General features: G+C 36.4%; 1 protein-coding gene across 6 annotated transcripts in view; it reads right to left on the reverse strand.

The window, feature by feature from the left end:
• SMAD9 (SMAD family member 9) overlaps nt 1-26,542 on the reverse strand; it is a 95,452-nt gene that overhangs the window by 24,022 nt on the left and 44,888 nt on the right. For all 6 annotated transcript variants that reach the window (XM_056794781.1, XM_007495349.3, XM_007495348.3 and 3 more), the window contains one exon: nt 6,272-6,886. In XM_056794781.1, coding sequence (XP_056650759.1) covers nt 6,272-6,683 — 412 coding nt within the window. In that variant the 5' untranslated portion in view covers nt 6,684-6,886. The remainder of the gene's footprint in view (nt 1-6,271; nt 6,887-26,542) is intronic.

Here is a 26,542-nt window from a genome sequence, read left to right on the forward strand (position 1 = left end):
CAAAAAGAATCTTATGACCCCTGCTAGCTCTTTGAATTTCAGAGTTATTATTGATGCTAAACAGAATTCCTATAGCTCTGATGCAAAGATGTAAAGGTAAATACTTTAAAAAAATGCAACAATGTAGTTTATCTGCCAATTGGCCTTATCTTCCCTTAAGAGTATTATGGTTTAAAAAAAAAAAAGATGGATTTCTTAGCTATTACTCTCTGCAGGAAGTTAAATTGCAGAGATCCAAATTCCCAAAGTCAAATGTCTTCCTGAAACTCAGAGTTCACACCAGTTCCAAGTATTTCTACCCAGAATAACCAATCAAAAATAATGACATTTAGTATAGTATTTGTCCTTTACCAGGCTGTATCTGACTGGGGGAAATAACTAAATCAAATGACAAATAATAGCCTTTAAAAAGAGAATACAAGATAGAGCAAAAAAAGAAAAAAGCAGGCTCTTCTGTTGTTAGACAAATGTTATTTACAAAACCTCTAACTATACTACAGAAATAAACTGTTTCTCTTATAGAAGTGACAGATAAAAGCTATAATATGTCCTTTTTCTTATTCCATCTATCTATAGAGATACAGATCAATTGAGAAGATGACTTTTTTCACATAAAACCTGTTTGTAAAATGTGGTATATGATGGTGATGGAATACTATTGTTCTGTAAGGACTGATGATCTGGAGAATTTCCATATGAACTGGGAGAACCTCAATGAACTGATGCAGATTAAAATGAGCAGAATCAGAAGCACAATGAACGCAGAAAGTAAAACATTGTGGAACAATCCAATGTAATGGATTTTGCTACTAGTAGCAATGCAACAAGCCAGGACATTCCTAAAGGACTTATGGGAAAGAATGCTAACCACATTGAGAGAAAGAACTATGGGAGGAGAAATGCAAAAGTAAATATATGACATCACTTATCACATTTATATATGGGTATATGATTTGGGGTTTAGGCTTTTAAAAAATCACTCTAGAGCAAAAATGAATAACATGGAAACAGGTATCCAGTGACAACATTTGTACAACCCAGTGGAATTGCTTGTTGGCTCTTGGACTGGGGAGAGGAGGGAAATAAAACGAATCATGTAAACATGGAAAAATATTTTTAAATTAATTAATTTTGAAAAAAATAAAAAAAAATCTGTTTGTTAGGGACCTCACAATATTCATGGATTCCTTTCCAATGACTTTTTAAAAGTACTATTGAAGATATGCAAACAAATCTATTTGCTTTCTTCACTAAGAGGAAGTATAGTCTTTCACCAAAAATGACAACAACAATAATTCTGGAACCTAAATTTCCATGTGGCATAGTAAAAATTGGTTGACATTAATAAATATCATTCTTCACATACTTCCTTAAGGAAAGTTTTATATTTCTGTTTGCAAGTATAAATTTGCAACCCTATAAGCTACAACAGAGAAGAAAAGGACATAATTTACTCAGCATAAAGTAAATCTTACTAGTGCAATTATTATCACAGGTTGAATCTATTTTTTTCTGCCCTAACACAGACTATATGTAAATAATTCAGCCTATGGCATTAGAAGTTGCCTTGTCTTTGCCCTTTTATTTCCTCTCTCAACAATAAACATGGGCCACACCAAGAGTTCTCTTAATGGGTCAGCTGCTTAAAGCAGAATCGCCTAGCAAAGGTGATTTCGCTGGAATGAACCTGGACCTCACTCCAATGCTTACTTTCATTTGGACCTTTGAATTTTCACATTTGACCCATCTACTTACACAAGATTTTTGTGATTAAAAAGTACTTTGTAAACCTTATTCTGAGAGTTTTGGCTTATCATTATTATTTAATCTGACTGGGTTCACTATTCTATGTATAAACTGAGCATGTTTTAAATACTGTTAACCAAAAAACAAAAATATAAAAATAAAATAAATAAGTACTATCAACAAGAAAACAAATTCTCAAATCTTTAAATTACATTTGCATTCTATCCTTCATTAAACTTTATTTTGCTCATCTAGAGCACTGATTAGGTAGTAGGTATCAGGACTACTGGAGTAAATAGTTAAAAATAATATGATGTTACAAAATATTTTATTTGACAAGGTGATATGGACTATCTAAATGAAAATATACAATAGCCTGCTGATTAGTCTTGTAAACCTTAAAATTTCTTAGACTTATGAATGTTGGAAATTTCCCCATTTCCAACATTAGTTAGGGAGGGTCCTTCTCCTCCCTACCTAAGATTACTTTAGGACAAAAACCTTTTGCTGAACAATGGAAAGGGCTTTGACCTATGCTTAAGCATAGAACAGGAAGTTCTTTGAGTCATGATTGATTTTAGAATTGATATAATAGAGATACTTGGAATGACAGAACCAGGTCTTGGAAAATACAATTTCCACCCTACTCAGTCCTAACAGGATTTAGGAAGGGCTGCAGCATAGATCAAGATTTAATTATTTGAGAATATGACCTTCAACAGACATGTGCAAAGCCACAGACCTCTGGGCGGTCCTGGGTTAAGGTAGAGCCACCATTGGCACAGGGAAGACATGGACAGTGATTGGTAGATGTGAGAACTGAGGGGAGGGAACTTGGATGGTTTCCTTAAAGATAGCGGGGTCTGAGGACTAGGGTGGTTGGAGAGGTTTTGCTCTGAGAGGTTGTGCTCTGAGAAGCTTTCTCTGAAGGAAGCTGGAGGTGGAGGCCCCTGAGACTGTTTCTCCATTTTGGTCACGTGAGTGATAGGGACTGATCTCTTTTCTTTGCCTCAGCTATCTAAGGGCTTGGGCCTTTTGGCCCAGCCTAAACAGAGGGGGTATTTAAGCCCTATTCCCTTCTCTCCCCTTTCTCTCTCTCTCTCTCTCTCTCTCTCTCTCTCTCTCTCTCTCTCTCTCTCTCTCTCTCTCTCTCTCTCTCTCTCTCTCTCTCTCTCTCTCTCTCTCTCTCTTCTCTCTCTCTCTCTCTCTCTCTCTCTCTCTTCTCTCTCTCTCTCTCTCTCTCTCTCTCTCTCTCTCTCTCTCTCTCTCTCTTCTCTCTCTCTCTCTCTCTCTCTCTCTCTCTCTCTCATACCTTTCTTCCTCCTGTTTGTAATTAAACTCCATAAAAGGTTGACTGCTGACTTGAGTTTTCATTAAGGAATTACATAGCTGAATTCCTTGGCGACCTTAAATTAATATATATCAGTCTTTTAAGTGATTTCCTTCCCACAGTCTCCCTATCATGTCTCTCAATTCCAATCCATCCTCCACTCAGCTTTCAAACTCATCTTCCTAAAGAACCTTTCTGACCATGTCATCATCCCTCCATTCAATAAACTCCAAGGACTCCTTATCACCTCCCATTAATAGAAATCCTGTTTGGCAGCCAAACTTGATTCTCCCACCTTTCCAGTCTTCTTAGACTTTATAATCCTTTCCCACCCACCACCACCCCTGTCAACATACTCTGCCACCCAATGGCATTGACCCCATCAAAATAAAATGCCTACTTTGGGCACTTTTACTGCCTATATCCCCATGCTTGGAATGCTCTCTTTCCTCATCTCTGCCTCACAGCTTCTTCCAAATTCCATCTAAAAGCTCATCTTCTACATGAAGACTTTTCCAATCCTCCTACATTTTAAGTGCTTTCTTCCTATTGATTATTTCCAATTTTCAACTCCAACCAAATAATAATATATCTACAATATCCCTGACAAGTTATTATTTATTCTTAATAAGAATCATGCCAGGAACAGGAGAATCAGATAGTGATAGATACAGAATTTAAAATTAACCTTTCTGAGCCTCAGGTTCTTTACATATAAAATTTGATGACAATACATGTGATATCTACCTCACAAAGTTGATATGAAGTCAAAATAAGATAATTCATTTAAAGGTAAAACTGGATATATATGTAGTTATATATTAGAAATTTTAAAGTTCCATAAAATGTCAGCTATTATTACTTCCCGAGATACCCTACTGTATTTTGGACAGCTCCAATTGTTATGATCAAATTTGATCCTTTTGTAAAGTTAAAATCTGCCTTTCTGAAACTTTTATTTATTCTTCCATTTCTACCATCTTGGACCATGAAGGGCAAACCAAATACCTCATTCCCATAACAATTCTCCAATTATTTCAACACAGTAACTATATTCCTTATCTTCTCTTGTTTTCTACAAACCAAATATCCCCAGTTCCTTCAATAATCACCACATAGAATGATTTCTTACCATCTTGATCACATCTCTCTGGTTAACCCTCCCCCCCTTGTCAAAGTTGTTCCCAGAACTGGACAGAGATTTGGTATGACCAGGGCACCCAGTCATCTGATTCTGAACTATATATCTCAACTCAATGTGTCCAAAGTTTCCATTAGAAACATCAAATCTTTTTTTCAAACAAGCACTTTACTGGGGGAAAGGAAAAGAGAAAAGAAGACCATCTTTCCTGTCCCTTGATTAAGGCATAATCTCTATTCCTTGCACATGGATGTAGATTTTCCAGCGATTTATCTAAGCAGTTCAAGGATAATAATAAAGCTAGCACTTTTACAGCACTGTAAGGTTTACAAGTATATTGCTATTCTCACAACTCTCTGAGATAGGTGGATGTTATTATTGTCTCTGTTTTTTAGTTGAGGAAAGGGAGACAGGCAGAGGTTAAGCTAAAGGCTAAATAACATAGCTAGCAAGCATCTGAGGTCAAATTTGAACTCTGGTCTTCCTGACTCCAGGCACAGAACATTATCTACTGCCCCATGAGCTGTACAAAGATGCCACAATTAATTTGCAATATCACTATTTTAGAAAGAAATGAAGAGAATGAGAATGAGAATGGCATTGTTTAAAGTAAAAAATCTGTACTTTATAGCAATTTAGGATAACAAATGTCACAAAACCTATGGATCTTCCAAAGGATCTTGATTTTCATTGTTCTTGAACCATTTACATGCAGATGATACATGTTCCAAACAGGTCCTAAAATCAGTCCCAAGAATAATTGGTTTTTCAGAAGGAAATCAAAGAATGAAATGAGAGAATATGCCAATAAAACATAGCTTTTTAAAAGTCTTTGTTATAAAACTGATTCTGAAACTATTTCTTCTACTGTGGTAGTATGAACTCCTATCTAGCTCTGTGAATATCTGTGTCAAAGCAATAAGTTCCTTCCCTGTGTAGAAAATGATATTAAGCTAAGTTTTTATGAAAGAGTAGATTACAAATATTCTTCTATTGGGTTTTTCTTCTCCTTGACAATAAGAAATTATTTATAAAACCTGATAGATGGAAAGAGAAAGGGTCTGGGGTTAGAAGCCCTGAGTTCAAATTCTACCTCTGCCTCATATTAACTTTGATACTTGTACAAGTCACTAATTTCCCTAGGCTTCAATTTCATCATCTATAAAATGAAGGGGTTGAATAAAATTACCCCTCATGGCTTCTTTTGATCTAAATCTATGATCCTACAAAATTTTACAACTATCCTAGGAACTCACTACGGCAATATCTTTGGGGCCCATGGCATGGACCTACCTTAAAGAGATATGTGAGTGAGATACAAGATAGACCTGACATGCGGGTTAGTGTTAAAACAAGGCTCCAATAGGATTTTTTTTTTAGTTTTTCAACTAAATCTCAGCTTCTGTTTTATGAATAAATGAGGGAGAGAAGGGAATATTTTGCTATTTAATTTACCTAAAAATTGTAGAACTACTATTTTGCTCAAGAAATAAAGCCAAACTTTTTTTTATTTTTTTGGATGAGAAAACTGAGGCAGAAAGAGGTTAAGTTGCCAAGTGTCACACACAACTGTGTGAGGCTAGATGATGATGATGATGGTGATGATAATAATAATAATAGTAATAATAATAATAATAACTAACATTTATATAGTATTTACTGTGCCAGGTTAAGCACTATATAATCATTATATCATATGATCCTCACAATAACCCTGGGAGGAAGGTAGTATTATCCCCCTTTTAAAATGACTTGCCCAAGGTCACACACATAGTAAGTGTCTGAGGCTGGATGTGTACTCAGGTCTTCCTGACTCAAGTCCAACACTCTCCCAAGCCACTCTACCCCTGGTAGTTTTTAGGTCCAAGACTACTTCTCAGTAATTCTTTCAATTAACAGCTACATACAGACTCAGATGGGGGAAAGCTTTCCATTTCACTCTCCTTCAATCAAATGGCAGTCTGGATCTTCTGCAAGTCCTGGAACTATTGAAATATTTAACTCACCTGAAATGCACTTATCATAACTCTTTTAATGATGTAGGAATTCATTACCTGGGGTTTCCACTCGGCGGTAGTGATATGGGTTAATGCACACTTCTTTCTGCTTTGAACCAAATGGAAATTCACAGCATTCAAGTGGTTTTAATTCATGGTGAGACTGTAAATCTGGCCAGCGCCATACCCTGCAGTATATCACATGGGGTAGACCCTTTCGGTGGGACACCTGCAGCCTTCCATCTAGGGATCGTGGTATGGTGACACATTTACTGGGTTGGCCTGGGCAGCTCAGAGCCCTCTCTAGTTCTTCCATAGCTCCCTTCTTCTTCTTTAGTTTCTTCACCAGAGAGTCGACAGCCTTCTCAGCCCACTTTTCCTCTTCATCTCCTTGTTTCCAGCCAAGCAGTCTTTTTACTGCTGGGCTAGTGAAGGAGAACAGAGAGCTAATAGGGGTGCTGGAGTGCATAAGAGGCAGATGGAGAATTGTAGGTTCAGAAAGAAACAAAAGATTTCCCTTCTCTGACTAAAGATTGAAGAAAGGGTCATTCGAGTAATTTCAGGGGCTGTCCACAGGTATAGCTGCTTCCTTGTTTCTGGGAGCAGATGAGAGAGATTCCAGCTGGGAAGGATGTTGTCTTTTTCCCAACAATCTGAAAGTGCCAGTTGATCCTGAAAAACAAAGAGACTATAATAAGAAAAATAAAAATGATTGTGCTGAAAGGAATAATGAACTGGAGGAATTCCATGTGAACTGGAAAGACCTCCAGGAATTGATGCAGAGTGAAAGGAGGAGAACATTGTACACAGAGACTGATACGCCGTGGCACAATAGAATGTAATGGACTTTTCTATTAGTAGTAGTGCAATGATCCAGGACAATTCTGAGGGACTTATGAGAAAGAAGGCTATCCACATCCAGAGAAAGAACTGTGGGAGTAGAAACACAGAAGAAAAACAACTGCTTGATCACATGGGTCGATGGGGATATGATTGGGGATGTAGACTCTAAATGATCACCCTGGTGCATATAGTAATAATATGGAAATTTTGAACAATGATACATGTAAAACCCAGTGGAATTGCTTATTGGCGCTGGGAGGGGGAGGGAAGGGAAGGAACATGAATCATGTAACCATAGAAAAATATCTTTTTTTAGAAATGATGATCTCAAAGATGACAAATAGGAGAATTGAGAAACCCTTATCATTTGTGCATAAGACATACCTTCCTTATGGATTTCAGGATAATTTAGTACCAAAGATGAAAATTTTCAGTCCTGACTGCTTATACTCAGGAAAACTCCTTTTCAAGTGTCCAGAAGAGTTCAACCATCTCATTTACATTCCCAATACTGATTTAACTGGAATGCTTCAGTGGAAGTCTCACCCTGGAATTCCCTCAGTGCCTTGAGGCTTCCTCCCAGATGTGCTTCAAACTTTCCAAACTTTAACATCATGACTGTACCTTCTCCAGGTCCTGCTTTTCAGCCCCTTTGTGTTTGTTCACTTCCCGTATAAGAATGTAAGTTACTTGAGGGTAAGCACTATCTTCCTTTTTGCTTGTATTTGTGTCTAGGGCATTTAGCACAATGCTTGGCACATAGTGTCAAATAATAATAATAATAAATAATATAGGCAGCTAGGTGTCACAGTGGTTAGAGCCCTAGGACTGGAGTCAGGATTTCCTGAGTTCAAATCCAGCCTCAGACACAACTAATTGCATGGCCTTGGGCCTCTGTCTCAGTTTCCCCATTTTAAAAATATAGGTAGTAATATCACCTACCTCCCAAAGTTGTTGGGAGAATTAAATGAAATAATAACTGCAAAGTGCTTAGTATAGTTAGCACATAGTAAGCACTATATAAATATTTAATATGTATTATATTTAACTATATATAAAATAATATATGTATAATTAATGATAATAAGCATATATTACCTTGCCTTGCCTGCATATGTCTCCTCTCCAATTTGAATTAAAAGAAAAAGGAACATACAATTACTAGGAATATACATATTCATTATCTTTTATCCTATTTATTACAGGCCAAAGTTTTAAATTCTTTAAATGTAATTTTTTTTGCTCTCCTGGGGGCTCTTAACCAGTGAGTCAGTCAGTAAATCAGTCAGCATTACTATAGGTTCATTAAATGTGTGCAGCTCTGCAGAGACCCAAAAGAAATTTAACACAGTTTCTGGCTTTATGGAACTCACAATTCAGAATACAAACAAATGGATAAGATAGAAGATAATCAGAAAGCAACATATGAATAAGAAAAAATGAACACGGTACCAAAAGAGAAAGCCAGAGCCTAAGAGAGCCCTTTCTATATCTTGGGGGCTTAATAAATGCTCTTGAATTTGGTGAATCAGTATTGTGGCAAGACAGGGCAGAGGAGGGAGCAGCTGACTGAGTTACTCAACATTAGATGGCACATCACTTTACTTGAGCTTTTGGGTTTCCCAGATCAAGTTCAAATAAAAAGTTTAAAAAGTTTGCCTTCTTACAGGTTGAGGGAATACTGGAGGTAAAGATAAGCAAATGTGTGGTTTCCTCAGAAAGGGTAAGCCTCTTGGAGGAGGGGAGCATCCACAAAAGTCTGAGTGAAATGAACCTCCTGAGAAGATATCACTTTTTGTCCTGAGGAAAATAATGTTCTGGATTTTCCCTCATAAACAAAGAATGAGCAGTCAGTAAGGCAATAAGCATTTACTATGCACCTGATAGATGCCAGGCATCATATTAAGCACAGAGGATACAAAGACAAACCAAAAGTCTCTGTTCTCAAGAAGGTCACAGTCTAAAGGGGGAAAGGATGTGAAAGCGACTGTACCAACAAGATAAAGACAGGATAAATTTAAAGCACTAACATGAAGAAGGATGAGAAATCCTTCTCAAAGAAGATGGAATTTTGGCTGTGACTTGAAGGAACAAGGAAACCAGGAGGCAAAGACAATGAGGAATAAGATTCTAGTCAAGAGAAGCAGTTGTGATAGACAAGTTGGCTGTAAGAGTATGCTTGAACATAACCTTCAAGAATCTTATGCTGGATATATTGAAGTTATCTATAATTCTTCTAGCTGCTTAAGAGACAGTATAGGTGGCTCAATGGAATGAGAGACAGGTCTGGAGATGGGAGGTCCTGAATTCAAACTTGACCTTGGATACTTCCTAGCTGTGTGACCCTGGGCAAGTCACTTAACCTCAACCGACTAGCCATTACTGCTCTTGCCTTGGAACTGATACTTATATGGATTCTAAGCTAGAAGACAAAGGTTATTTTTTAAGATTTTATTTTCCCAGTTACACACAATAACCATTTTCCATGTATGTTTTCTGAAGTTATTAGATCCCAATTGTTTCCTTCTCTCCCTTCCCTCCACTCTCCTGGAGCTGGTAAGAAACTGTATCTGGATTATACATTATTATTATCACACAAAACATATTTCCATACTGTTCATTGTTGTAAGAGAATATGAGTATAATATCAAAACCCCAATATAAAAACAAAAAATAGTATGATTTAATCTGCATTCCAACTCCAACAGTTCTTTCTCTGGAGGTAAACAGGATTCTTTGTCATAAGAAGAAGGTAAGAGTTTTTTTTTTTTAAAGGAAGTAGCATGAACTAAAAAGATCAATAGGCTGGAAGTTAGCAGAATGAGATTCTAGCTGTGCCTCTGGCGCTCACCAGGTATGTCACTATGGACTCCCTTTTCCTCACTGGCTTTGGCTCCTTCATCTGTAGGAGAAGGCTGGGCTACATCCCAAATGCTTAACCATGAGTCTATGACCTTGTTTGTTTTAACATGAATTCGATTTCATTATAATTTCCTTCCATTGTAATCCTATATATCTTATTTTGTCCATTTGAAAACATTCAGAAAAGGAGTCCATACTTCTGTTAGTGGCAATGCAGTGATCCTGAACAACCCGGAGGGATCTATGAGAAAGAACACTATCCACATTCAGAGGAAGAACTGTGGGAGTAGAAACACGGAAGAAAAACAACTGCTTGAATACATGGGTCGAAGGGATATGGCTAGGAATGTAGATTCTAAATGAACATCCTAGTGCAAACATCAAAAACATGGAAATAGAATCTGATCAAGGACACAAGTAATACCCAATGAAATTGCATGGGCTGCGGGAATGGTGGGGGAGGGGAGGAGAGGGAAATAATGTGATTCTTGTACCCAAGGAATAATGTTCTAAATTGACTAAATAATTAATTTTTTAAAAAAGGAGTCCATAGCTTCACCAGACTGCTAAAAGATTGCCAAGATAAAGAAAAATTTCAGAATCACTGGGCTGCAGTATCTTTAGGAACCTTATAAAAGTCTGTGACTCTTCTTATATATCTTAAATCACAAAATCCTACTGACTTCTCTTTCAAAATGCCTCCAAGTCAGTCCTGTCTCATTTCGGCTTCCAATATCTTGCAACAAGCCTTTATCACTTCAGTATCTGAATTATTATAATCTCTCCTAACTAGCCCACTCTCTTTGGCATACCGCTACCCAAAACTGCATTTGTTGTGTCACATCATATTCAATAAATCATAGTGGATTTCTTTCCTTTTAAAAAATTCTTTAATTTATTAATTTTAGAATATTTTTCCATGGTTACATGATTCATGTTCTTTCCCAGCTCTCCCCCGACCTCCTTCCCATAGCCGACATGCAATTCCTCTGGGTTTTACATTTGTCATTGATCAAGACGCATTTCCATACCATTGATATCTGCACTAGGGTGACCATTTAGTCTACATCCTCAATCATATCCCCATTGATCCATGGGATCAAGTAATTGTTTTTCTTCTGTGTTTCTATTCCCACAGTTCTTCCTCTGAATCACAATGGATTTCTATTGCCCAGCAAAGTCCATACCACTTTGCCCAAGCCTTGAAGACCCTCCACAACATGTCCTCATATCCACCTACCCTATAATTCTCCAACATCAGCTACCTTCTCCTCTAGTAAGGACAGTCTCTTTGACTGTCCTCCACAGTTAATGTTCTTCCTGCCTTCAAATGTTTGCTGCTACTTTCTCTCCTACCTACAATACCTTCTTCTTTTGCATATAAAACCTCTGGCTTTTTTTTTTTAACACTGTCTGTCTTATATGTATGTCAATACTAAGGATTGGTTCCAAGGCCAAAAAGCAACATGAGCTAGGCAATTTGGGGTTAAGTGACTTAGCCAGGGTCATGCAGCCAGGAAGTATCTGAGGCTACCTTTGAACCCAGAAACCCACATCTCCAGACCTGGTTCTTAATGCACTGAGCCACCTACCTGCCCCTCCCCTGGCTTTTAAAATCCTTCACAACCTGGCTTATTCCCACCTTTCCAGTATACTTACATTTTACTATCTAACATGAATGGCTCCTTGCTCTTCTTGCCACATGGGCCACTCCATTTCCTGACTCCATTCCTTTTCATGACTGTCTCACCTGGAAAGCTACTTTTCCTCATTTTTTTTAAAACCTTACCTTCCATCTTGGAGTCAATACTGTGTATTGGCTCCAAGGCAGAAGAATGGTAAGGGCTAGGCAATGGGGGGTTAAGTGACTTGCCCAGGGTCACATAGCTGGGAAGTGTCTAAGGCCAGATTTGGACCTAGGACCTCCCGACTCTAGGCCTGGCTCTCAATCCACTGAACTACCCAGCTGCCCCCCTACTTTTCCTCATTTTTGTCCCCTGGTTTCCTGCAAGACTCAGACAAAATCCTACCTTCTACAAGAGGTCTTTGCTGCTGTTCTCTCCCAGTCCCACTGGCAGTGCCTTCCTTCTGATATTACCTCCCATCCCCATGTCCTATATCTTGTATATACATAACTATTTGCGTTTTGTCTTTCCCATTTGAATGTGAGCTCCTGGAAGGCAGGGGCTCAGTTTTTCCCTTTATATCCCTGACATTTAGCACAATGCCTGGCACTTCATAAATGCTTATTTCCTGACAGCACAGCTGGCTATTTCAAACCTCACATCTTCCCTAAATACTCTAGCCTAACATCATCTCTTCTTTCTCTGAAGTCCTATAACACTTCTTATAGGTACCTAAATATAGATATATAATTATATACGCACACCTCATAATCATGTAATTTATGTTTTGTTGCTGGTTTGGGGGACAGCCCAGAGGGATAAGCTCTCTCTACCAATGCAGAAAGTCTTAAGAGAGTCAGGGGAAGATGGATAAAGGGACTGGCCACTGAGAAATTCAATGTCTTGCCAAGGAGGATACAAGTAGTAAGCATCCCCTTTCACCAAAATTGCACTCTCCAAAGGTTACCAAGTCAATAGCCTCTTGTGAGTCCCTATTCTCACGGATCTCTCGGCAGCCTTTCACACTGGATCGCTCTCTTCTCCTTGTTACTCTCTTCTATCTTGGGTTTTTAGGACGCCATTCTCTCTGGTTCTCCTCCTATCTATGTGATCACTCCTTCTCAGTCTCCTTTGCTAGATCCTTCTTCAGATCGTGCCCTCTAGTTCTATCCCTCTATACTTCTTCATTTGGTGACCTCATCAGTTCCCAGGGATTTAATTGCCATCTCTATGCTAATGCAATATATCACAAGGATTATTCACTATGATCAGTTAGGATTTATAATAGGAATACAAAGCTGGTTTAATATGAGGAAAACAATCACCATAAATGACCATATAATAATCAAACTAACATATATCCCAAATAACATTCAAAATCACTAAAACAAAGATTTTAATAATTATTTACAATGAAAAATCAAATGGATAAAAATATCTAATGTTCAGTTTATAATACAATAGATCAACGATCTATACAACTGATCTATTGTACATATATCTTGGACAGACACTTTAAGATAGACGATGAACTGAGCTCAAAAATGAATAGGAGAGTGGGGTGGATTGGTTTTGACAGTGTTTTGAATAACTCCAGCCTTCTCCCTAAAACAAAGGACTATTTTTAAAAGGACCATCTTTTTAACAATATTCTTCCAATAATGTTTCAGTGTTACAAGCCATAGAATAACAATCTACAAAATAATTAAACTTAGAAGTGAAGCCAAGAGCAATGAAGAGGAATGTAATCAGCATAAGTAGACTACAGTATAAATCCCAAAAAAGAACTGCACAGAAACCATGACATAAAGGATATATAACCAGAAACATATATGGAGAGAAAAGATGATAGACTATTCAAGCTGTAATTATAAGGAATAACTGAGGGTTAGCTCCAATGGTATCCTTTGTTAGGATTAAAATATTTCAGGAAATTGGTTTTTGTGTAAGAATATCAATTTATTGATTAGGCTAGCAAATAATCAACAGATTGATAGGTCAGTGGCCTCCTTGATGACCAGAGAAGGTCCTTTTGGCAAATCTATAAATAATTTTTTTAAGGAATTCATTATTCAACTCTTCCTTTGAAAATCTCAAGACATCTCTAATTGGAAAATCGCGATTTAGGGGGTGATCAATCAAATCCTCACCCCTTCTCTACCCCATAGGTTATGGGAGTCAAATAGGCCTGGAAAGACTCGTCTCCTTTGCCTGTTAACAAGACTTTATTAAAAGGAAATAATTCCTTGGAATTCCTAAGAACGAAGAAAACACAAAAGTCCTCAGACTAGTTAGAGCCGGTGATCCAAGACCCAGACACAAGAATTATTTCTAATATACAGGAATTCTTTCTAGTCCAAGCCCCTGAAATAGGCTATAAAAAGTAAATTCTCACACCATGCAATGTCAAGAAACATATAGGAGGTATCCTTACACTTTGGATGTATCCACTGTGAGGGACTCACAGAAAGACATGAAGAACAGGTTCATAGGTTAAGAAATTACAGATAGATTACAATCTATACTACTGGAAATACTACCTGTCAATGAGCTCATAAATCTATGGAAGTATCAAAAAATATGATGGAGTTAATGTATATATTGAACTCTGAATTCTGATATTTTTGCCTTTTCCATTATTTTAAAATAGGGTTTTCACATTTCTTTTTATTCCCCACACTTATTAATAACAGCAACATGATAGACCATTACATTAATGTGGCAAAGTCTGGTTATTCCCCTATATTATTGCTCCATTCCTATCTGAGGTTATTATGAAAAATGTGGCTATAAATTTTTTTACAAAGAGTTCTTATTTTCTTTTTAATTACTTCCTTGAGGCATAATTTCAATAATGACTTAATTGGGTTAAATAGTCCAGTCAATTTTATTAGTCTTGTTTTCCAGACCTCATTCTAGGAAGATTGAAGCTGTGTGCAAAGCTCCTAGAAATATATGAGTATACCTATTCCCCACCCCAAACCAAATTTAATTTTCTCAAGATCAAACTACATTTCCTCTCCTATAAAATTACTGGCTTAACAAAACCTCTCCTCTCTTCCAACTCATTAATGTTATCCTGATACCATTTCAGAAGCTGACTCATTTAAGTATCTTGGAATCAAGTGGCTTATTATCTCCCAAATTCGTTTGTTTAGTAAACAATGAATCTTTAGGTCCTTGGAAGGCAAAATAAGCATTTTTGAGCCCAATTATTTAAACTGCTATTTAAATAAAATTATTATTATTATTATTATTATTATTATGACTGTCCCTTTTCTATCATAAAGTCTGTCCACAGTCTGCTTCCTGTGAGCATGTAGCAAAAATACAGCACTTCATTCTTCTCCTGGAATCTCAACCTTAACAATAAGCTCAGAAAGTGAGCAAAAACAATCTCGCATTTTCATGTTTTTAAATAAACCAGACCACTTGAAAGGCAAGCAAGATTGACCACATGCTTTAGAACAGATGCCATAAAGACATTATTCCATGCAAAAATGTAATTTGCTAGAGTCAGATAAACATTTGGTAAATAAGAGCCTTTTAATTCTAATGGTTGGTTTAAATCCAGTACAGAAGAATAGTTGGTAAAAGTTATTTCTACTTCATTGGCACCTTTAAGAGAGTGAGTTGGTGCTCTCAATCCCAATCCTAACAGAATATTGTTCTAAATAGTATGCTGCTTGGCTGCTGATAAAAGCAATAAGTAGTTCTACCTACTTTTGAATGGCATTATATTTGTGATTGTGACACAGAAAGTCTATCAACTTTTCCCACACACACACACACACACACACACACACACACACACACACACACACACTAGCTCTAAGACTTGCTCTGGTTTACATAAATTATAGGATCACAGAATTAAGAGCTATCAAAGCCCTTAGCGCTCTCGCTCTCTCTCATTTTCATCTATTTTATAGCTGAAGAAACTGAGGTCGAGAGGTTATGATTTCCTCAAGGTTATATAGGTTATAAACAACTGAAACAGTATTCAAACTCAAACCCTCTAAATACAAATCCATCAGTCTTTGAGATACACCACATTGTCTCACCTTAAGAGCCAAAAAAGAACTGTTCACAAATATAAAACATAAGTTTTCAAAAATATATTGAAGCCTTATCAAATTGGATCCATAGCATAACCAAGAACAAGATGACCTCTATTTATCCAGGAACTAGTATAATGAAGACTGATTGGTAATATATATTCCATTTTACCAAAAACAAACCATTTTATAAAGCATTTACCAAAACCTTTTTATCAGTATCTATTTGTATACTAATTACCATTACAATAATCACATGTTTAAACAATTAGTTTTAATTAAAACAGTCCCAAATAGAAGCATTGCTAATTGGCAAAATTTGTAGTTATCAATAACACATTTATCAATATATTTTAATAGGTACTTATTAACTCTTATAATTAATTCTAGATCTCTTTAAATTATGTGGCTAACCCTATAATATGTGGTTTGATTGGTCAATCAAAATATTATTTATTTAGTGCCTACTGTGCTAAGCATTGAGGTAGAAGAATTGCTAACTCCCCTTCCCATTTTTAGATTTAATCACCAAAAGTGTAAATATCCCACTTAATCATTGAGTGGCAGAGGTCTGTGACCCATGTGGGTAATGAATCAGAATCAAACTGACTGCCCCCTGGGCAGTCCTAAACAAAGCTTCAACTTTAATTGGTAGATGTAAAAGTGGCGGAAGGCACAGGAAGTGACACGAAAGTGTCTTTAAAAGGGAGTTACAACTTCCTGTAGGGGTTTCTGATCTTCTAAGAGTTCTCAAGTTCTTCATGCTTGGGACTTATGACTGCTCTCATTCTTCAGAGTTCTGAGTTCGAGTTGGAGACTAGTGAAGAATCTGCTGACTGGACCTTTCCTGGTGAGACTGTCCTTGAATCTCTCCCTTTGGACTGACATGTGGTAAGTGAAAAGAGATGACTCTTTTCCTGTATTTCTGAAGAGACCAGCCTCAAGAGAGACCTATCCTCTTGAGAGAGGCTCCCTGCATCCCCAGGTCCTCAGTTATAAGGGCTGAGGCTTCTCTAGCTAAGGACTAACTAGCTCTGCCTATTTTTGAGCCAGGGGTCAGAGAAAAATACTTAGTGCTTAGGCTAGATATCTTACCCTATCCTGTTTCTGATTTTTTACTTTCATTCTTTCCACATTTTGTAAATAAATCTCTTTGGAATTAATTAAATTCCTAGTGACCATATTCTTAAATAATCCATTCCAACCTTTTTTTAAAAATCCCTTTTTCTCCCCCTACAGAATCCTAGTTCAAAAGAAAGTTTAAAGACAGCCCCCACTCTCAAAGAACTCAGTCTAATGGGGGAGACAAGATGATAACAACTATGTATAAAGAAGCAAGTATACAGGATAAATTATAAATAATCAACAAAGGGAAGGTACTGGAATTCATGGTGATCAGAGAAGTCTTCCTGTGAAAGAAAGGATTTTAGCTAGGACTTGAATGAAGCCAGAGAAGCCAAGAGAAAGAGAGGAGGTAAAGCTTCTGAAATATACTGATGGTATGACTGTGAATAAGTCACTTTTTCTTTCAACATACCAGGCAACTCACTAGGGATATAAGTGGCAAAACATTGAGGATGTGCTTTGGGTTAGCAATTCTAAATTTTTTTGGTCTTAAAACCTTTAATATTCTTAAAAATCATTGAGAATCCCAAAGAACTTTTTAATGTATATTATATCTATCAATATTTAGAAATGTTACAATTAAAACTGACACACTTTAAAATAATAATTTTATATAAGATAGATAATTTTATGAAAAAATAATTTTCTGAAACAAAAATTTTATTAGAAGAATGGTATGATTTTACACATTTTTTGTAAATCTCTAACGTATAATTTACTTACAAAGACCTGGATTTTCATATCTGCTCCTACATTCAATTTGTTCTGATATGTTGAATTAGTTAAAGCATATGAAGCCAATCAGATATGTAATTGGAAGACAAAGGAGTACTGTATTTTAAAGACCAATTATGTATTGCTAGGTAGGTCTCTATTAATGAAAACATTGCATCCCACAAATGTTCACATGTATTCAAATTCTTACTTATTGAAGATGGCAACTGATTCAAGCCCTATGGAAATATGCAGTATGAATTCAAATAATGAGATATGGGATTCATTATTGCACTTATCAGGGACAAAGCTATATTATTATGAAAATAGTATTAATGTCTCAGACCCTCTGAAAGGATTTAAGAACTATTGGTATCAGAAATTTTCTCATTAGGAATTCTCTATATCAATAAAATCACAAACCTATATTTAAAGGCTTCAATTACTCTATTTTGTAAATATTCTATATATTTTATGTATGGCATACATGATATAGAATGTGTAAGTTCTATAGATAGAATTTAATTACCGAATAGACTAAATTGATACATTTTTTTCAATGTTTAAAATTAAGACTATTTTAAGGAACAAAGTCCTACTGAGTCATAGAAAAGTGACGGGAGTACTCATTCAATGAAATTATAGGTGGTCTACAGTCTTAAATGGTTATATTTACAACACAAGATTGAAAAAGAATAAGACGTTGAAGTTTTCTCTTAATTTAACCTTTCTTCTCTAATTATCAATTATTGGGCTTTACTATCCTTTTCAATTCTATTAAAATGATCATAGCATAAACAGAATCATGTAATTTTTTATTATGGAAAACAAGGGAAATGCAGCTCAAATTTGACCTATGACTTCATATTTGGGGAAAGAGAAGGAATCAGTTGGATTTGAAGTTAAAAGGAGTTCAGCTCCCTACTCTGCTATTTAATTAGGTAAGTTATTTGACTTTCCTGACTCTCAGCTGTCTTTCCTTGTAAAACAAGAATGCTAGACTAAATGATCTCTAAAATCTCTTTGAATTTTAATTCTCGTTAGTCCACAATTCTATAATTGTATACAAATATTTTCACACACCTATAAAGAACTTAGCACCTTATATACCTGTTTTCCAATTAGACACTAGTTGTAAGGTTATTTCTCTCTGACCCTCCTGCTCTAACTCCAGGTCAGCCAGAAAACCTATATTGTTAGAAACAAGAGGAAGGAGAAGAAAAAGCCAGTAAGTAGCTAAAGAGAAAGGGTGGGATTACTTTTTTTAAAAATTGGCAAATTTCATTGGAAATTACTAGTAACTGAGAAAATTATATGGAAAAAAACATTTTGTATCATCTATTTTAAGTAATATTAGGAATAAATAAAAGTAGAGGTCACCTTCAAAATTCTCATTAATATTAACAATAAGCCACATTATCTGAAGATTTCTTGGACCATGTTATTATTGTTATTTAGTCATTTCAGTTACATCCAACTCTTTATGACCTCATTTGGGGATTTTCTTGGGAAAGGTACTGGAGTGATTTGCCATTTTCTTCTCCAGCTCATTTAAAGATAAGGAATCTGAGGCTAACATTGACTTTTCCAGGTTACACAGCTAATAAGTATGTCAGGCCAAATTTGAACTTGGGTCTTCATGATTCCAGGCCCAGCATCATTCACTAGTACATTTGTAGAGGTTTAATTTAACAAAAATTTATCTGGATGGAGAACTCTCCAATACTGAATTAGCAGTCTTGTTGAATAGGAGAAGGCACTCTTAAAAGAATATGCTTAGGGGCAGGTTAAGTGGTTCAGTGGATAGAGAGGCATGTCTGGAGGCAGAAGGTCCTGGATTCAAATCTGGCCTTGGACTCATCTAGCTCTGTGACTATGGGCAAGTCACCATTTAACCCTCATTGCTTAGCCCTCACTGCTCTTCTACCTTGGAACTGAAACATAGTATAGATTCTAAGACAGGAGGAATTTTTTTTAAAGAATACATTTAATTTCAGTAATGAAAAAGGTAGAGCAGAGGGAAAAATGTGAAAAGAATATAGATATATATTTCCTACCAATCAATAATAACTTGTGTGAAGCATAAAACCTTAGGACTATGAAAACATGAAAAAAACTTTTTATCCAAAACTTAAACTATCAAATAAACATTTGCTTCACCCTCAAAAAAAATCCCTTTCTGGTGTTTCCCTTTGGGAAATGTATAAATAGTTAAAAACAAAAGCTAAAGTCCTGGAAAAAGAGATGAACAGTGATAAACAAATTTAATTCTGGTTTAGTTGAGATAATTGCTTTCCCTACCCCCTGAAATGATTAGTGCTATGACCCACCTAAATTACAGCAATATAATTTCTCACCACAGAGAGAAAGCCCTTTCAGCCTTATGGGTAAAGGGTTTGAATCATTTTAGTGAAGAATAACCAATTGTCTATTGTCCTAGAATAGTAACCCTACACTGGGATTGTTTTTTGAGCCTGAATCTCCCTTTCTCATCCAGGCTGGAAGTTCACTAACCACTCAAAGGCTCAACTCCTCCCAAAAGTGATCAGCATGGAAACTTTGACTTCTTCCACATTTCTGATGTAGGCCAGTTCATCACCCCTTAATCAGTCTGGTCTCCCTACCTCTCACCTCCCCAGGGACTCACCATTTTGATAAAGGACTTACTGTGAACACCTGATTTGTTTTAGCCTTACTTCATCTTAGAACACCTGAACTCAAGGGATCTATCAGTCTCAGACTTCCCCAGTAGGAAGGAGTCAAATATAGGCAATTATGCATAGCCCCAAACTGAATTTTAACATAATGTAACTTTTTCCTTATTCAGGATTCCTATGTTGCCTCAAATTGTCCCGATTGACAGACTTGTCCAAAAGCCTAAGGAGGAAGGGAGACCCAGCTGCTAAAATGCTTTGAATGTTTCTCTTCAATCTACAAATGCTTGGATTTAGAATATTTTAAAATGAATGTAAAATTATTTCTGGAACACTTGTACCTAAAATGCAGACTAGAATATTAATGTTCTATCTTTAATGGGAGCAAGAAACCAGAAGTAAGCCCAGAGCTGTTTTAATTCCAGATGAGAGAGGAATACAGACATAGGTGAGAAAGAAGAGGACACAGAGATTATTTCCATAGCAAATTTCCCCTTACCACCCACATAGTGATTCTGTAAACTTTTACTATCTCAAGTCAAATCTGGCAAGGTTTTAAAAGAATATTTTATTTTCCCAATTACATGTAATAATTTTCAACATGTTTTCCAAACTTATAAGATCCAAATTATCTCCCTCTCTCCCTTCCTTCTCCTCTCCTGGAGATGATAAGCAATTTGATCTAGGTCATACATGTATGATTATGCAAAACATATTTCCCTCAAAATTACACATATTGGTCATTGTTGTAAGAGAATACAAATATAAAACCAAACCCCCCAAATAAAAATACAAATTTAAGTGAAGAACAGTATGCTTTGATCTGCATTCTGACTCCCAACAAATTTTTCTTTGGAGGTGAAAAGCATTCTTTGTCAAAAGTAGGCTGGCAAATTTAGAGCAAACGTAGGCAAATATGGTTCAAACTCTATCAAGAGATCAGGCAGGAGTATTTAATTGCCACAAAATAGCTAAGTAAGAGAAAAATCAAGCAACAAATCTCCCAGGCTCCCAAAGGGTGATTACAGGGAACACTCTTTAAACCACTTATTCTCCTATGTGATTGCATCATGACTAGAGCACCACTCACTGTATCTCTTGGAATCCTGCTGTGCCCCTTGCTGCTTCTTGACTCCCTCTCACATCTCTTCTGGCATGATTCCAGAGACTCCCTAACCATTTATGCTCCTCTTTAACACCACACTAACGCACTGTTCTGTCTCTAAAGAAACCATTCACTAAAGCAGCTAATGTATTGGCATCCCATCTAAAGCAGTTTCTCAGCCATGCTGCTGCTGCTGTGATCTGCTGAAGGTTCACTTCTTTTCCCCTGAAGTGTCATTGCTGTCCTATGGAAGTGACCTGGGATAACTCCCCTTAAGTACTAATCAACACAATTACAATTCTTTGTTAGTCAGATCCCATTATATCAAGCTGACACAAACTGATCACTCAGTCAGCTATCTAGACTTTTTCTTAACTCACTGATTTTTCATCAGAAAGATCCCCAACTCACCCAAAGCCTTCACTCCCAGCTCCACTGGGGGGGTTGGGAGTGCAGCAGCACATAAATTCTTTTCTGATCCCATCATTCTCCTGAGCTTATGCTTGGTCTATGCAAATTGTCTTTAGGTTTCCAGAGCTACAAGGAGGCACCTAGTAACATTGCAGGGGGCATAGCTGAGGACCTTTGCCCTGCACTTCTGCTGCCTCTGAAAGTGTCCCTATCTTCCTCCCACTTTTTACTGATAGTGAACTTTGCCTCACTCCTAGTAACTAAAGCATTAGGCTATGTTTCTTGAGGGCTTTTGCTATTTTTCATCTAACACAGGCCCCTGTATGTTATTAAGTACTTTACAGAGGTTTGCTGGATGCTAAATAAACAGGGCACACAGAGAAGAGTATCTTATTCTTCCATATACATTGGTGAAAGAAAGGGGTACGATGGAGGACTTTCCAACACTGTATCCTGAGAAGAGGAGGACAAATACTGACTCAGAGCACATGTGTATAGAAAGAAACTGTGGTTCAGTCAGACAGGTACATAGAATCATTAATCTCCATAGGCATCAGGGGAGATTAGTTACACAGATGGCTGCAGTTGTCATATGTTCACCTAGTACCATCAGTAGGAGTAAAGGAACATGTGGAAGTGCTCTCCTAAGCCTAAAATAGGGCATAATGTTTTATCTTCCAATATAATGGCTTTCAATTGACCACACACACACTGACCATGCAATTTACAGTTGTAGTTCATTTATCCAGATGTCATTTCTCAAAAAAAAACTCATATATTTAGAACACAGAAAGAAGCATTAAAGGGTACTGATCATACTATTAAAGATGCCACAAAGTTCATTCACTAAAGTTTATTCATTTTATTTCTTCAGAGAATCCCTTGGGGCCCAATTTAGAGACTATTTATTCTTAATTTAGAAACAGTTATAACAATATTTATCTGGTTTCCTAGCCAACAACAGATTAGAAGCAGCAAATTATATTAGCAAGGAGGAGAGTTCACTGCACATAGTTATAGAGTTAAACAAGTAATGACAGCAAAACAGATCACCTATTAAAAACATGACAATTCTGTGGCCATTTAGTAAGGAGCAAATAATTTCATGCATCACAATTGGGGATGTCACTGTGTCACACTATCACAGTATGATAATTGCTAATACCAAGACATTAAAAATGTTACATTATATTCAGTGAAGAAAGGATCATGTGAGATAAAATGGAAATTTCTGATTATATAAAAATGAAAAGTTTTGCACAAACAAAATCAACATAGGAACAAATCTTCAATCATGACATTATTTACTATTCAGTCAATCAACATTTGTTAAATACCCACTAAGTACCAGGCATTGCGCTGAGCACTGGGAATATGAAGAAAAGTAAAAGACATTAGTTGGGATGGCTCTTCTCTGTCTCTCTCTTGATAATTTTACATATATATATATATATATATGTATATATATATATATATATATACCTACACATATGTATATAGAAAATATTATTAGATTTGTGCAAGGTAGAACTTACTTAGGCTCTGTGTCCCTGAAAATAAGGCCTTGGGGTCTTGGTCTGTTTTGTTTATCCTTCAGCTCTAGATGCAGGGGGTATTAGCACACAGTGGATACTTAATAAATGTTTACTGATTAATTCTTGCTATACTTTTGCAATAATTTTTTTGCAATTTATTTTGCAATAAATAATTCTCTCTAAAAGCTACTTCATCAAGTGGTTAATGGAAGTGGGTTGCAAGGTTGCAAGGAACCCCTAAATTACAGGAACATCTTAGGTTGGGGCTTGAGCCAACGATGGAGAAACTTGAACCCTCCTCAATCCCCTTAAGAGTACTACAGAGGAGGCAGCTGGGCAGCTGAGTGGATTGAGAGTCAGGCCTAGAGATGGGAGGTCCTGGGTTCAAATCTGGCCTCAGACACTTCCCAGCTGTGTGACCCTGGGCAAGCACTTGACCCCCAATTCCTAGCCCTTACCACTCTTCTGCCTTGGAGCCAATACAGAGTTTTGACTCCAAGATGGAAGGTAAGGGTTTAAAAAAAAAAAAGAATACTGCAGAATCCTGAGGAAGGGACACCTGTCCCTTCTACACCGGGAACCAGAGTAGTCACTGTTACACATACATGTTGTCCCTCCGAAAAAACCGTAATTTTCTTTAAGGTAGAGACTACCTCATTTCTGTCTTTGTATATCCAGTACCTAGTATAGTGTATCAGGCACTTTATAAATGGTTGTTGACTGGGGGTTCTGATTTAATTGAAGTTTTAAAACTTTATAGCCAAAGAAGGAATATCAAGCTATCTGGATAGAAATGATCTAGCCCATTTGCTGGAATTGAACTATTTGTATTTCTAGTTTACATGCATTTCACTAACTAAAAAATGTATCATGCCAATCTTATCATTTTATGAATTTTGCTGGGAGCTGAAGGATACAATTGTTTGACTGTGTAACAAATTAAGTTAGTTTCTGTTAACCTTATCTTATTAAACCTTTTGCCCATCAGAACAAAAACATTTTTTAAAAAACTTTTAAGAATTTTACAACTGTTCCAACTTTTTGTGAGCTCTACAGTATTAAATTACAACTTGTAGTCAATGAGTCATTTTTTAAAATGTTCCCAGTGTATCCTTTAGACAGCAGATAAGCTCTATTAGTCTAAATATCAGATTATACACACGAAGAACAGTTCAGCTCAAATGTGGGAAAAGGGTATTTCTTTTTATTTTTAAGTCTTTAAAAATGTTTGTGTAGTTAACTATCTAGCTATTCAGCTCTCCCACATACAAAGGATGACAAGGTGGTTTAAATGAATGTAGGAACAACCAAGGAGTCCTTATGTAAGCACAGTAGGGAGAATGGGGCACTTAAGGCACAGTGGTAGAAGGCACAGATGGCACCTTTCAAAGCTTATAAAACAATAATAATAATGTTTATATAGTGATTTAAGGTTTGAAAAGCACTTAAATATAGTTTCATTTTTATTCTCATAGCAAAAGGAGGTGGATGTTATTATTATTATCCCCATTATACAAAGGAGGAAGACAGAGGCTAAATGACTTGCCCAGGGCCATTCAGCTAGTAAATATCTCCTAGGATTATATTCCTGTGGCACTGAGGCTATGGAAGAAAGCTGAAACAAATGCAAACTTACTGCACTGGCACATACACTATAGTATGTAGAGGGGTTAGTCATTCAGTCAACTATAATTTAAGTTCCTAAAATGCACCAGGCACAATGCTAAACTCTGGAGATACAAAAAAAAAGCAAAAAAAAATCAGTCAGTGCTCTCAATGAATTCACAGTTTAATGGGGAAGATAACATGCAAACCGCTATGTACAAACAAGATATTCACATGATAAATGAGATAATCAACAGAGAAAAGGCACTAGAATTGAGGGGGATAAGGAAAAGTTTAGCCTATAAGTAAGTGGTGGTGAGAAAGACATGTAAGAATGGACGCTAAAGATAAGGAATGATAAATCATGACTTCAGTATTCTCTTCACTTGTGACAAATTAATTAAGGGTTTTATTAAGTACCTATTATGTGCTAGACGCCAAACTAGAGTTGAAGGGTACAAATACATAAATGAAATAGCACCTCCCCTCAAGCCTACATTTCATAGATGGAGAAAAGACATTAACATATATACACTCACATATATATGTATAAAAATATTCACAAAATAAATACAAAGTAATTTTGGTGTCCATAAAATGAAAACAAGCAGCATGGGGAGATTAGGAAAGATTTCAAATAAAAGAGAGCTTTGAAGGAAATTTGAGATTCTAGGAGGAAGAGATTAGGAAGGAGTGTATTCCAGGCACAAGGAGAGACAGCCTGTGGAATGACACAGCCTAAGACACAAAAAGAAGGCCAGTTTGGCTGAATTGAAAAATATTAGAGTATATTGTATGAAAGTCTAGAAAGGTAACTTGGAGTTGGGTGGGGGTGGGATGGGTTTTTAAATGCCAAAATAGGAATTTAACTATATTCGTTTCTAGAGATAATAGGAAACTATTGGAGTTTATTGATAAAGGGAGTGATACAAGTCAGTCCTATGCTTCCAGAACATTACATTGGCAGTTATGTGGATGATAAGAGATTAAACTTGGCAACAGATTGGATATCTAGGAAAGTAAGAAAGAGGGTGTCATACTAATATTGCAAGCCTTGAATGACTAGAACTAAGGTGGTGTTCTTGACAAAAATGGGGAAGTAAGGAAGAAGAGTGAGTTTGAGGGAAAAGATAAGGAGTCCTAGGTCTCTTTTTTTCTTGTTTTATTATAGTAAAGATATTCATATTATCTTCATTGGGCTAAGGGAATGGCTCATGAAGTTCACACAGACTGTGTACTAGCACTGAAGGGATAAGTTATGGTGCAGTTTTGTTTCAGATTCAAATAAACATTATCTTTCTGAATAGCCCTGGCTGGACTCACTCTCCAGAACAAGAGTTCTTAACGTTTTTGTGTCATGAACTCCCTTGAAATCTGGTAAAGTTTGTGATCCCTCCTCAGAATGCTTTTCAATGCCTAAAATAAAATATATGAGCCTACAAAACACAATTTCTTCCCTCCAAGATAATAGACTCCCTGATGTCCATCTATAAACCTCCATGTTAAAAAGCTACTTTTTCTGTTGTAGAAGTAGCTGTGATTAATGGGTATTGTGCACATGCCACAATATGCCCTAATATATGTTTGTGATATTTACATATGTTGTAGCACAAAAGTAGGAATGTACATAATAATCTAGCATTTACTGTTTGCAAAGTATTTCAGAAATATTTCTTTTTATCTTCACAACTCTGGATGATAGGAGCTATTATTATCACTGTTCTATTGATGAGGAAACTCAAGGAGACAAAAGTTAAGCGATGTATGCAGTTTTACAGCTAATAAAAGTCT

Source organism: Monodelphis domestica, chromosome 4 (genome assembly GCF_027887165.1).
Source record: "Monodelphis domestica isolate mMonDom1 chromosome 4, mMonDom1.pri, whole genome shotgun sequence".
In the NCBI taxonomy this organism is placed as follows: Eukaryota; Metazoa; Chordata; class Mammalia; order Didelphimorphia; family Didelphidae; genus Monodelphis; species Monodelphis domestica.